The sequence below is a fragment of the Pinus tabuliformis genome, chromosome Q (genome assembly GCF_031772625.1).
Source record: "Pinus tabuliformis cultivar Carrire ecotype Pingquan chromosome Q, CPIR1, whole genome shotgun sequence".
NCBI lineage: Eukaryota > Viridiplantae > Streptophyta > Pinopsida > Pinales > Pinaceae > Pinus > Pinus tabuliformis.
In genome coordinates this window covers 293,719,074-293,733,552 of record NC_142296.1, presented here as the reverse complement: position 1 = coordinate 293,733,552, position 14,479 = coordinate 293,719,074, and the positions used below count along the sequence as shown (strand labels likewise).

At 37.7% G+C, this 14,479-nt stretch overlaps 1 protein-coding gene across 3 annotated transcripts in view; it reads left to right on the top strand.

Annotated features, from left to right (window-relative positions):
• Window positions 1–14,479, top strand: part of LOC149219376 (GDP-mannose transporter GONST1-like) — a 297,856-nt gene that overhangs the window by 116,805 nt on the left and 166,572 nt on the right. For all 3 annotated transcript variants that reach the window (XM_089384353.1, XM_089384352.1, XM_089384354.1), the window contains exon 5: window positions 7,206–7,335. In XM_089384353.1, coding sequence (XP_089240479.1) covers window positions 7,206–7,335 — 130 coding nt within the window. The remainder of the gene's footprint in view (window positions 1–7,205; window positions 7,336–14,479) is intronic.

The following is a 14,479-nucleotide window of genomic DNA, read 5'->3' as shown; positions in this document are numbered from 1 at the left end:
CTTCTTATAGATCTTCAATTGACGAATACCAAGACCATGACAAAGACCCTTGATACTAGAGTCCTCCCAAGACCAAGTCACTAGCCTCCTCTTGAATGCTGCTCTTCCTCTTCCTCTTCTCAACTTCCTTCAGATTCTCGGCCTCTTCTTGTAGGTCTGCAACTCTACCACAGAAACCCTAGATGTTTTTCACTCCTTGTATAGTCTCCTCAAGAGGGAGACTCCTTTCACCTCCTTACTCGGCCTCCTTGAGCGAAGTCCTTTCCCAAACTCGATCACCTTTTTATGACTGCCAATTTCGGTCTATCCTTGCCAACTTCGAATCTGCAATTTCTTGCACGTGTGAGGGTAATCTGGCCCAAAAACAGGTCTCCAATGTTGACCCTCTCCTTCGCTGATCTAGAAGCTCTTTCTTAGTATGTTTCTCGCACCTTTTTCTTAGAATTGCTTCATCAAATTGCTTGTCTCCAAATGAGGACAAGCACTAGTATATATAGTTGCTTGTCCATGGCAGTTAGGCTGACATGATCTCTTGGAGTAGGCCAAATTTTCCTTTCTAGAATCATCCCTTTGTTGTAGGCTGACTTGAATGAGGGCTAGTGACAAGGTCTTGGAGGGTTACTTACAAAGACAAGTATGACTCTTTACAATGTGTAAGATGCCTTCATTACTTGACAATGACTCTTTAGAATTTTATGACTAGATGAGAATATCCCTAAGGGCTCTCAATGCGAGTCTATATTAAAAAATAAAATCTCTTTCTCTTGAAAGTTGAAACCCATGATGTAAGCATTACAATAATTTTATTTTTCTTGTTTACATCTCTTACATAAAATCACAATTATATGTCATTTTTAAGACTGAGCCTAGTTACACTTTTCAACAGGTTCAGAGTATCATTGAACTAGTATAAATAAGCGCCGTGCCGCCTTCATTTCGACCTGCAATTCGTCCAAGAAAGAAGAAGCTAAGAAGAGCTCAGGTCTAAGAAAGAATTCATAAGTTCATATCTCATGAACTTGGTGGCAAAGTGAAGAGGAAAACATCTTTTGGTTTTTGGTTTCTTTGGGCTTTGGGTTATGGTTTATTGGTTATACCATTGATCAGATTTTTGAGTTACTTTTTGTTAGAAAATCAGAAAGATTTTCCTTATTGATAATTATTTGTGATTTCTTTGAATTATCATTATCTTTCTTATGTTCTTCTTTTATCTTAGCTCATCAAGAAATTACCAAAACCAAAACACGAAGATTAAGGACACCAGATGTAGGTGCACAACTAGGGAAAAGCTTTATATAGGGGAAAATCCAGTCAATAACTCTTCCTTCAGTAATTCAAATGAGATAGACCAAGACCCTGGACCAACAAACCTTCCTCCTCCACCAAGTCAGCCTTCCAATGAGATACTGCAACCTTCAATAGTCTCTTCTTGTTCAACAACTATAACCCCACATCGACTTAGAAATTTGGGCCCCAACTTCACCAGCAACTTTAGAATTTTGGCCTTCCCAACAACTGCACAATTTCGGCCCTTCCAGCAGCTTCACAACTTCACATGTATGAAAGAAAGAGAGATAATTTCGACTTATGTTTGTGAGAGACCTCCTAGTTCTTCGCTATCCTTTTTCCTCTTTTTCTCTTGAAATTCACACTTTTCCTTAGCCCAGAAACTACAGATCGAACTTGTTGTGAGAGACTGACAAATGAGGTCAAGTTTCTTCCTTTATATAGTGATTTTGCTGCTCAGTTTTGGCCGACTTGTACAGTTTGAGGCCGACTTGGGGGAGGAGGCCTAATTGACCTATATCACAATAAAATAAATTTTCTTTCTTGACAAATAAATCCCAAGAAGTGTTCTTTACATTATGACATGGATAAGGACACTTGACATAAACCCTAGAAGTCTTCAATGGAGACTTTGACCTAAAAACAATTGACCCAAGCATGAAACCCATGCTTTAATAAGTCAATTTATTTAATAATAAAATTTCTTTTTCTTTCTTTTGACAAATACATTTTAAATATAATTATGAAGACCAACACTAGTTACATTCTTCAACACTTTTTGGGCCATTTCTGGATCAAGTTCTTAGAGCATCTTTGTGGAAGAATTTGGCCCATCTCTAGAACAAAATTTGAACCTTCTTTTTAGCAGATCTCGACCTATATAGTGGACAGAGCTCAGACCTGTGAATAGACCTCTGACGTGTGAAGTTTCGACCCTGTAACAGGCTTTGGAATTTAGCCCTGAGGCCATTGAACTCGGCTTTGAAATTCATCCCTGAGGCCCTTGCAACTCGGGCCTATCCTATGAATAGAAATTGGCCTTGTTGAGAATTAGACTTAGGGTCTGTGACAAACTTTCGACCTGTGAAAAAGAGCAGGCTCAACCTTGATTTGGGAGCAAACCTTGGAATTACATTAGCTCTGGTTTTTAGTCCACCTTTTGACTTGGATTTCACACATTCTATTGTAGATTTGAAGACATTCTAAAAGCATTCTTTGGAGGCAGTTTAACACAGACATGAAATTGGTTGTTGATAAGTTTTGGAGGTGTTGTTGAGACAACCTTTTGAGCAATCTACAACCATTTTATAACAACCTCTTGGAGCAGACTTGAGAGTTTTTGAAGCCTTCTTGAAGATCTATATGAAGCAATTTTTGGAATATTCTTGAACCCTGCTAGAGGATACTTTTGGAGCAACCTATAAAATGTCTTTGAAACAGACATGAAGAACTCTTTAACAGACTTTGTAGCCTTCATTGAAGTAGACCTTGGAGTGAACTTTGAAGCAGATTTGAAGCTGACCTTGGAAAATCCTTTGAGGCATCATTGAAGAAGTCTTTGAATAAGTTAAAGGTTGGAGCCTTGCTGAAATATTGAACAAGTTGGAGCATTGCTGCAATATTGAACAGGTTGGAGCCTGATTTTTTGTAATAGAGGTTTGGAGTCGTTGTTTATGGCTGGAGCCTTGAAGAAGTTAGAGATTTTTTTGTACAGGTTGGAGCTTGGATTTTTGTAAAAGAGGATTAGAGTCCTCACTATCCTCATTAATAATATTATTTTCTTGTTCTAATAATAAACGTCTAGGGTTTTTAAGGGTTAGAACCTTCAAAAGTTTACTCTTTTCTTTGATCCCTTGAGAGATTTCTCTTGTACAAATGAAAAAGAAATAATCTTCCCAAAAAACCCAATATATACAAAAATAAAATAAAAGCCCCAAACCCTAGTTGCTACAAAAGAAGGGTTAGAAGAATTTATTTACAAAAAATTATCTTACAAAAATAATTTACAAACTATATACAAATATACAATGCTTGAGATTTCTTTTGAAAAATAAAACTTTTGTAGATCTTGACAATGGTTAGATGTATTTTGAAAGATAAATGTCAAATCATTGCCTTAGCGAAGTTACAAAATCACATAAAATATTCAAAATCCAAACATAGTCGACTTGTGCTCACATTTTGTGAACTTGGAGCCCAAGTACTAGGGAACCTGCAAACTCTATATATTTTCTCAAGAAGAAACCGTTAGAACATACAATGAATCGGATCACCTAAGATAAGCCCAAAACTTACCAATAGAATGTTCCTATCATCTACAAATGAAATAACAATTCAATTAATATTTGAAGCACAATATAGGAATGCCTGTACCCAGCACATACCACAAATCAACGAGACAAAGACACCATGAACTGCACCCCAAAGTCTTTTATTATGATGATCAAAACTTTCTACGTCAGAGCAGAGCTCAAGATCAAGATGAAAATAGAAGCAAAAATCCTTCTATTTATAGAGAAATTCCTCAAAGTGGAAAATAATGGCTAGTTGGCTTGATCCTTATCAAAATAATCTTGGCCGTCGATAAATTTTTGATGATCTTTTAATTTCTGCCGTCGAAATAATTATTTTGAGGAATTTCGAATTTCTCATTAAAACCATTTTTTATTAGCTCAAAAATAATTATTTTGAGCTAATTTCCTAAAAAATTTGACTTTGACTTAAGCACCAAGGTCCAAAGGTCCAATTTTTTTTGAAATTTCCAATATTCCCTTGGTGGGGGACCTCCAAAATTTTACTTCTTTAAGCCCCAAGAATTTTTCCACTTTAACATTTTAATTTTTGACTCTAATTAATTAATTGACACTTGAGGGGATTAATTATTTTTCTACCCTCAAATATTTTAGCCATGGTGTTTAAGTATGAGGGACTATGCACTAAAATATTTTTTACGTAAGATTTTACAAATTCAACCCTCAAAAGGGGAATACCTGTTCATTATAGACCGTCAAATAACTTACCAAATTCTGCGACACAATATGATCTGGTAGTCCAAGTGACTTGTAATAAAATAATTTAGCCAATTAGCTTAAATTATTCCCAAATCACTTTTACTGAAGAATTGACTAGAACATTAGAACTCACCTAAGACTTTGACGATAAATTCCACCCTAGCTTTGAGGTGAGGCAGAAGGGAAAAACTCTGCCGATCATCTGTGTTTAGAAACATAGATAATTAGTGAGACGGAAAACCTCCAAAGATGAAATTTGTCACCAAAATAATAGGCCTACCTAGGTTGTTACATAAATACACGGTCTTACTAGCATCATTTACAATACAAATTTGCAGAATGGGTTTATAATGACTCAAAATGCTTCTGGCTAATGATCCTGATCTTTGAAAATAATTATCATAACTGCTTCCTTGGAACTTTGACAAAATGTGTGCAACAGTCCTCATCCTAGAATATCTTATGAGGAAAAAGGAAAAGTCGCTTCTTTGCCTGGAAGGCTTGCATAGGGTCCATTGATGATTTAAATTGGAGAAAAAGGGTAGAATCTCACCCAAACCAAGCTCTCTTTGGGCTGATATCAGGGAGGTCTAGTGTCTCTCAAAGGAAGATGTATTGGTCTGCATGTGGTGTTGAAGATGAGGGCCTCTAACTTTTAAATTCAGTTCTCTAGGTCCCTTTGTGCACTCTTCATTAAGTTTGGCTTGCACAACGTCCTCAACAGTGGTAAATTGGGAATGTTTGTCACCACCCCCCTGCAAACTACCTGCGCCAAGATTCAATTTCATTTGCGTCTCAGTTTCTTGTTTGAAGGTTTTGCGTAGGGATTAAATTTCCTCTTGTTTATTCTTAAGATCTAGAATTTCTATTGGCAAGTTATTGCTCAATGGTTGAAGAGAATCTTTTGTTTTGGCATCCAAGACTTGCTATTTGAAAATAAGGTTCTTGATGTCTTCTTTGGAAACGTGATTGTTGCGGCTGTGAAACTCATCTTGCAAATGGTCAATTTTCTTGCTCAAATTATATAATTGAAGGGCATGAAACAAACAAACAAGGTCTTTCTACGTTCAACCTTTAGGGAAGTATTTTGGGTAGATTTGTACCATTTTTCCCCCCTTTCATATTAAAGGTAGTGCTTGGTAGCGTGCTTGGTGCTGAGGATAGTTATCTGTTCTTACATTCCGTATGCATTAATGAATCCTTTAAGCCATGGATTGTAGTTACACTCTTGTTCAAGTTTTCTGCCAAGGTACCAACTCTGGCAGAATGTTTCTAAACATTATCTTTATCAATTACTACTGGTGTTAAGCAACATTTTCAAAATAAGAACTGGACTCAGAAACGTCTGAGGGTCAGACTGGACTCAGAAATGTCCGAGGGTCAGACTGGACCCAGATTGGAATCTACTGGCAGCTCAGTTTATGAACCAGTTCACTAAAACATACATAGAATATTAAAGTTTTAATACTATATATATATATATATATATATATATATATATATATCTGTTACACGGGAACTGCTCCCAAGAGTTGGGAAACCCATTCCAATGGTTCCCGCGCTCCTGAGAGCTTTGGAACTGTATGGGAACTTTCTCTTTTCAGCAGGAGCTCCATTGGGAGTTTGGGAAAGTTCCGGGAGCTTTGAAGACTGTTTTTTTTTGGAGTTCTAGCGTTCCCTGGGGTTGGGGAATACAAAGCTTGTAGAGAAATATGCTGAACTGCCCACAAAACATGAGCCTAAGTTGAAGCCTTCGCAGGAAGAAAGGCCAAAGACATCCTTTACACCAATATCCTTAATTGAGAAACTGGAGCAATCTCTTGATGGGTTAAGGAAGTGTGTGGCACCTTGATGTAAGGGCGATATCTGGGATGTCATGCTGATGAGTATTTCTTTTGTTGTTTATGTATATATATCGCAAAAGATTGTGTGTGCATATTGAATGTGGCAGTCAATGCTTAAACATTAGAGTTGCTTTACTTTTTCTCTTAAGAATAACTAGAGAAACATATGTAAAACTGTTCCTTTGTATTTTTAAGCCAGATTGTTTAAAAGACTCGTCATGTGTCGTAATGAACTTGACATTTTAATATTTTATATATATAAAAGGGAGAGACTATGGGAAAAAGACTCCCAAAGAATATATTTATATAAAAGAGAGATTATATATTTAAATTGATTTTAATATTTGAATATTTTGATTGAATATTAATTTTGATTATTATATAAATTATATAATTAAATATTTTTTATTATTTTTTATTATATAATATTACTGCTCCCGATTAGCCGTTTCCTGTAAATTTTGGGGAAACCTCTAACCGTTTCCAACACCCGTACCCAAGTTCCCAACGTTTCCACGTCCCAAAAACTCATGCAACATATATATATATATATTTTTTTTAATTTATAAATTGATTCTTTGAACCTGTTGAACTGGTTCACAAGCTAATTGAGAGTTCTAAAGGGTGAACTGGTCAAACCGGTCAATTTCAGTTCTTGTTCAGCTGGTTTTTAAAACACTAAGAAGTCGTTTGAGCCGATTCCTGCAGCAATAATTCAAGCTACGGATGAACTAAAATATTGAAATTAGTTAAAGTTAGTGGTTAGGGCAAAGAAGTTTGACTTTGAATCCGCAACTCTGGACTCATTTTAGCTGTAAGGAACAGAAGGAGATGCCATTAAATCTGTTTATATGAAGCTGCACATTATGCCATATCGAGAATATTCCCTTTTAATGAATCCCTAATAGTGAAAATCTTCAAGATGTCTAATGGTTCACATTTTGTTTATCACTTTTAAAGTTCTGACTTATGCTATAGAATGTGGGGAGTTTTTTCCCGTTTCTATGGATTTATACAATTAAATTTGTTTACATTCTTCTAAATTAAAAAATTGTCTTTGCAGTTTGAAGTACATAAACGTGGCTATGGTGACAATTTTGAAGAATGTCACAAACATTATAACGGCTTTGGGAGAGATTTATCTTTTCAGTAAGCATCACAACAGCAAAGTCTGGGCTGCTCTCTTGTTGATGGTATACCAAGTTATCCATGTTGATATATCATTGTAATTAAAGTAAATAGTTTGTCCTGTATCTTTTTCTTTGGAATTCCCTTCATACAGCAAATTACCAATGTTGAATATTTATGACCCGGGTCTCTTGTAAAATTTGATTACAACTTTAGACTAAGTTCTATGAAAGTTTTCTGTTCAAATTTGCGGCTGGACACAACAGTGTCATGTTTTTTTGTTTTCTTCAATTAGGATTTGTCCCTTCATTAGGTAAAGTTTTCTTCAATCATGATTTGCCTCCTTCATTAGGTAAAAGTGTTGAATTTTGTAGCTATGGTCTGTTTTCATAATTAATATTTTAGCCCTCGAAATATATGTAATGATAAATATAAGGCATGTTCTTCATGTCCTTTCAAAAGAGAAATGTTGAATTTTGAAATTTGAATTTTTGGCCTCCAAACAAGTCAAGTTGGCCCTCCTCCTAGTTAAGTTGGCCCCAATCAAGGAGGCACCCATTCGGCCAGTCAGACTTCTATATATAAAGGCAATTCGTGCTCCACTTTTGGGCATCCAATCCAATCACTTCTGAGGAATAATTCAGATTATCTGAGGCACTACTCTGATGAAGAGAAGGACAAATTTCTGATGAAGAGAAAGACAAATTTCTGCGGCATAGAAAGGCCGAATTTGTGAGCATATCAGGGCAGCAGGACCGAAATTCTTGGGTTCAGAAGCAGGCCAGATTTCGGCACTAACAGATCAGTTCAGATCAAACTTCTTGGGCAGCTGTTTGACTTGACTAGGAGGCAGTTTGACCAGGTGTGACTAGGGCCAGGTTTCTAGTCAGTTTGAATTGATATTTGACTTGAAGAATTAGATGTATCTCTGTTGAACTGAATGATTTCTCTAAGGAAAATGTTGCTGGGATTTTTCCCGATGTGGGTTTTCCCAGGGTAAATGTTGTGTTCTTGTCTGACTGTCTCTTTATGATCCTACTGGCATTTAGTGTTTTCTGTTGAAGTCTTCTATGTAATTGCTTTATGATAAATATGAATGAAAAAAGAAGAGTATCTAAAGAAATCATAAGAAGTAATTATCAGTTTAGAAGATTCATAAAAAATCAACATGGTATCAGAGCGTGGGTTATAGAGCACCCATTAAGGGAATTTCCAGGACTAAGTCTAAACTAAGTTGAAGATGTATGAGTATGGAAACCCTAACTTGTTAGGGTTGAATGGTAATGTCTGAAATCATGAACCTTTGAAGTACTAGTAATTTAGGGTTTGCTATGTTTTGTATTGAAACCCTAGATCATTAGGGTTTTGTAGGGTGTATAAGCAAGACCCTTATAATGTCTTAGAAATGAAAATCCCTGGCATGTATGTATTTGTCCGATCAAACCCTAGTCTAATCAAGTTTGTTATATATCTAACTCTTATTGATATTTGTGTAGTTGGGTTTGACTAACACATGTTATGATATGCTTGTGCATGATGATGGAATCCTAGATATAGGAGTTGACCTAATTGTTGATGGTCATGAGTTTTAGGGTTTGGAACTAAGCCCTAGTTGAAGTTTGATTCTTTAGGATGATAGTATTTGTGAATTCTAGAGTTTTGTAAACAAACCTTAGTAGTAGTCCAAATCTCTGATATATGATGACAATGTGATAATTTGAGATTTGTATAAGGTTGTTGAAATCTCAATTTGAGTTATGAAGTGTTGAGAATTAGAAAAATCTGGGGTTTACAACAAACCCTAGTGTAAGCTAGTCATGTTGTTACTTTGAGTTGAGCTGTGATTGGTTTTGATTGTTAAAGCTCAAGTATGAAATCTAGGATTTTCCACCAAATCCTAGTAGGAAGTCTAACATGTAAATTCTAGAGTTGTTAAATGCGTTGTAGATCTATATTTGTTTGAATTGTTTCTAGGGTTCGCAATATGATGTAGTAGGGTATGTCATACGTCTGGAAGAGACATTGAAACCCTAGATGTAATGAAAGTTGTTATGAAATACTCAGTCTTGATGAAGTAGTCTAGGGTTTATGACAAAAACCCTAGCAAGAAGTTGAAGAGTATGTGTCTCTTGTTTGTAACTGAGTTTCAGTATTTGATGTCTAAAGTTGAATGCTTCCATTATATGATTATGATATGGTTAACTTCATGATTCTATAGTTTTGGTTGTACTTGCTCTCTAATTTGTGTAGTTACATAATTTTCAAGATAGTGAAGATGCTTGTAAAGTAAAGATGATAAGCATGATGTGAATGATGATGGTCATGATAACTCTGATAAGAAGAATGAAAGTCATGAAAGGTTCTCTGATGTCATAGAAAAGAAGTTGAGCCCCCTGAGTTAAGAGGGAGCTTGAATGAAAGGAAATCTCCCTAGCTGAAGAGGGAGTGATGAATATGGTTCTCTACTTCATGTGTCATGCACTAGACCATGACTAGTTATTGAAGGCCATGAGTGAGAGAAGAAAAATTGGAGAATGTATTTTGAAGGGCTGTTGAGATAAGAAAAGCTGGATCGATTTGTGGAATATGTTGCTGCATGAGAAGTAGGAAAGGAAGCTGTATGGTTGAGGAATCTTCTGTCAAGATTCATTGGGACAACTCTAAGTCCTACTATGAAACGATGAAGAAGCAACATCAAGTTGTCTGGAAGACCCCGAAGGTCTGTATCCATTTATGTACATTTGAAAGTTTGTTACTAATTGGGGTTGTGTTTAAACTTTATACAGGTAAATCTCTCGGAAATTTGATAGCATGTTTTTACATGCTTAAGTGTTGTCGATCAGTTTGATTGGAGAGATTTGTTACCGATCTGTCTGATCGGGAAGTATTTGTTACCAATTGAAATAATCTGGAAGTCGAGGCTTTTTGTGCAAGACATTTGTTAATTTTAAATAACGATGGTATGTTCTATGCTTTAGCACAGTTTACTTCAATGTTCCTTTAGCAACCCAATGGCAACTTCCAATTATATCTAGTGGCAATCACATTAACTTAAACACATTGACAGTAAATGCAGATAGAACATAAAAACATGTGCAGAAGACAAGCCAAGATAAAAGGACACAAGATATGGTGAATGCCATGCACAAACCTCAATGTGGGGAAACCTTTTGATAAAATCTTCTTATTATTCTTCAATAGATCAACAGAGAGAGAGAGAGTACAAATATCAGAATCACATACCTAAAACAGTTTTGTCAAATCAACAGTCAACAACAGTCAAAGTAGCCCTAACTAGAAAGTTAACAATGGTCAAAGCAACCCCAAAATGTCCTCCAAGCAGCTTGGTCAACAACAGAAGAATTCAACCTTCCAAGAGAGTCAAAGTCAGCCCACAACATATCAATCAAACCAGTCAAAGGAGAGAGAAAACCCTACTGTAAATTCTGCAGTCAAATCAGAAATTCAACGCTGAAGTCAACTCGGTCAAACTGTCCCAATCACCTCAAAAATCATGCCAATCAATGTAGCCTTCAGAAATCGGAATTCTGCCTTGCAGATCAAAGTCAACACATGGTCCAACAATCCAAGTCAACGCTGCCTTGTTCCCTGAATTTTTTAGCCTCCAAAACAATCCATAAATTCAGCCTCCTGCCACACATGTGAAGAAGAGAGAGGCTATCCTTGAGCTGTATGAACCAATCAAGAGAGAAGAGAGATGATGTGATGTGTTGAGATGATGTCCAAATGAGAGAGGTCACTCGTATTTATACACTTCGTTGAGGGTGAGGAGAGACATCCATTGGGATTCATGAGCCTACATTTGACTGAGGTCGACCTTGACAATTTGTGCATGAGAAAGAATAAATTCAAAATTCCATTTATGCTTGTTAGGATGAGATGATTTTTATATCAAAATTGGACCTCTTGAGAAGAGGAATCCAATGCAATAATCATCTCCATCATATGAGCTGTCCTAAGGTGGAATTTGGACCTAGTTGCCAATTTTAACACTCCCTTTCAACTAGTGAGAATTCCACCTGCCAATCCTGCTGTCATCATGCCATCCTGTCATCTTGAACCATCCCTGCCCTGCTTTGCTCTACTCCTCTGAACCATGAAGTAATAATGAAGAAGTGATTGAGAGTGAGTCATAAGATCATACCACTCTCTACTTACTAAGGTCAGTCCTTGATCTTAGATCAAGTTGTTGAACACCATGCATCCTAGTCATAGGGACTACGGCAGTACACGATGTGTCCATGAATAGTGTTATGGTCCCTAACCATCTTTTCCCAACTCATTAGCCAGATGAGAGGTACTTCCCATGAGTCCCGGACTCTATGGTTAGGATTTGTGACAGGGCATCAGCAGGTGAAGGTGAACCACTCATCCTATGCATATGTCAATCGTAGGGGAAGGTGAACCACTCACCCTACATGCATGTGTCCGGGTAGGGGAAGGTGAACCACTCACCCTACACACATGTCAACCATAATGGGGTATCACAAGGGAAGGTGAACCACTCACACTATGTCCAACACACTACTAGGGGAAGGGGAACCACTCACCCTATGGTCGCTCATAGCTCCAAGAAATACCCCAAGCCCCCATGAGCTCCCAGAGCTCTGTGTCCAACTCATACGAGACCCTCATAGGAGGTTCGTTCCACGACTCCAAGTCTCTCTCGGAAGGTTAAGAATTTGACCTTCCCCAAAGGCTTCGTGAGAATGTTTGTCACCTGCTCATCTATTCTAATGTGTTTGGAGCCTTATTGCTCCCCGTTGTATGATATTCCAGATAAAGTGGTACCTGATATCAATGTGCTTGGAGCGGTCGTGGAACATGAGATTCTTTGATAGGCGAATCTCACTTTGGTTGTTGCAAAAGATCACGGTGGTATCCAACACGTGCTCAAATAGCTAACTGAAGAGCTTCCTTAACCAAACAACTTCACAACAGGCCATACTCGCAGCAATGTATTCGGCCTCGACGGTGCTTAGTGCAACCGATTTCTGCTTCCTGCTCATCCAAGATATAGAAGTAGACCCCAAAGAGAAGCAACACCCAGACGTGCTCTTACGATGCACCACACTGCCTGCCCAGTGAGCATCAAAATATCCATGTAGCCTCAAATTTTTGGCAGGGTATCTTAGTTCGTAGTGGATTGTGCCCCAGAGATATCTCAAGAGATTCTTTGCGGCAATCCAATGAATGTGATGAGGTTCGACCATATATTGACTCAATATATTCATAGCAAAGCATATGTCAGGACGAGAGTTGACCAAGAACATCAGGGCCCCCACAACATCAGGGCGATACTCAATAGGGTTTGCTAATGTGGGCCCAACAACACTTCCACATAGCTTATTAAAGTTGAGTTCCATCGGAGTAGTCACGGACTTGTAATCCACCATCCCGCATCTCTCAAATAGGTTCACAATGTATTTTCCTTGAGAAAGGAAAATCTCACCTGGCTTTTGCCAGACTTCCAACCCTAGGAAATAATGCATCATTCCTAGGTCCTTCATTGCATTGATGAATGAGAGGGTCATCACCTGTCAGAAAGAGATCATCCACATAAAGGACCAGAATCAGAGGTCTGTCCTTTTCAACCTTGAAGTATAGGTTCGGGTCAACGTCACTCCTTGTAAATCCCAACTTCATAAGATAGTTATCGATCCTCTCATACCAATCCCTAGGGGCTTGCTTCAACCCATAGAGGGCTTTCTTCAACCTGTATACATGTGTCTCACGATCCTGAACCTCAAACCCCTTGGGTTGTTCCACATAGACTTCCTCCTTAAGCGAACCATTCAAGAAGGCAATTTTGACATCCATCTCGTAAAGGTTCCATCCTTGCGAAGCAACAAGGGCTATAATTGAACGAATGGTGGTTTATCGGGCAATCGATGCCAATATCTCATCATTGTCTACTCCTTTCTTTTGAGAGAAGCATCGAGGTAAAAATCTGGCATTGAACTTTTCAGCACTCCCATCAGCTCCATGATTGATCTTGTAGAGCCATTTGGAGGTGACCACAAACTTGTCCTTGGGTTTAGGAACCACATCCCAGACATCATTCTTCATGATCGACTCATACTCCTTGTTCATCGCATCCTTCCAAACTTGTTGCTTCATAGCATCTTCAAATGTGCAAGGCTCAGATTGTACAATGGTACTCATGGCCGCTAAGTACACTTGGTAACTGTTTGGCTTCTTGCTTTCACGAAATGGCCCCCTCGGTGCAATATGTTTCTCAACATCTTCAAGAGTATCTTTGAGCCACAAAGGTCTTTTTCTTGAAGTAGGGGGCTCACTAGGAGGTGGATCAATGGGATCCATCAGACCTTCCACATCGGGCATCGGTTCATCAGAGTGTTGATTTTTAATGTACCTTGGACAAGTGGTTTCCCATGGGTTAGTCTCTACCTAGGGAAAGGTGTCCAAAATAATTCTTTTCCCAAGTGTGACTTTATAAAGTGAAAGTGACGTTATAAGTGGTAAAGTCAATGTCAAGTTATAAAGTGAAAAGTGACTTTAGAGATAAATTTGGGTACTTTATTTAATGGGTGAGTTAAAAAATAGAAAGTGAGAATTAAATGCACATTTATTCTCATCGCTTGATCTAAATGAATCTGAGCCATTAGATCTTAGGGTTGCCCAAAGGTCATTTAGGGAACCAAAAGGGGAAAAGAAAAGAGAGACTACATTTGTTCTTCATGAGCAGATTGAGAAAGGAGGCTGAGCGCTGGAGAAAAGTTCTAAAGGAGAAATTTGTTGCAGCAAGCTGAAGGAGTGATTTTTGGGCAAAGTTGGGCACGAAAATCAAGCCATGGAAGACAACAGAAGGTATAGTACAAATAACATTTAATGCTGAGTTGCAAGCCATTCGAGAGAAGTTTTTGGAAAAAAATTTGAAAAATTCGTATAGCCATACGAAAATCCCTATAGTCCATACGGAATCCGTACAATACAGTACATATTTTCAGTGTCAAGTGGGCACGAAAATTGAGGCAAAGTGGCCATGGTTTTGAAGGAGTTTTGGACTGAAGAGATAAGTTGTATTTTGCTGTTTTGTTTTGTCTACAAATGTATTTTTCCCGAACTTGAAAGATAAATAAATTTGAAGAGCTCTCTAACTGGTTCTCCTCGGAGAAGATTGAAGGGGTTTTTGTCGGAGTCTAAGGTGACCAAAAATTTATGTGT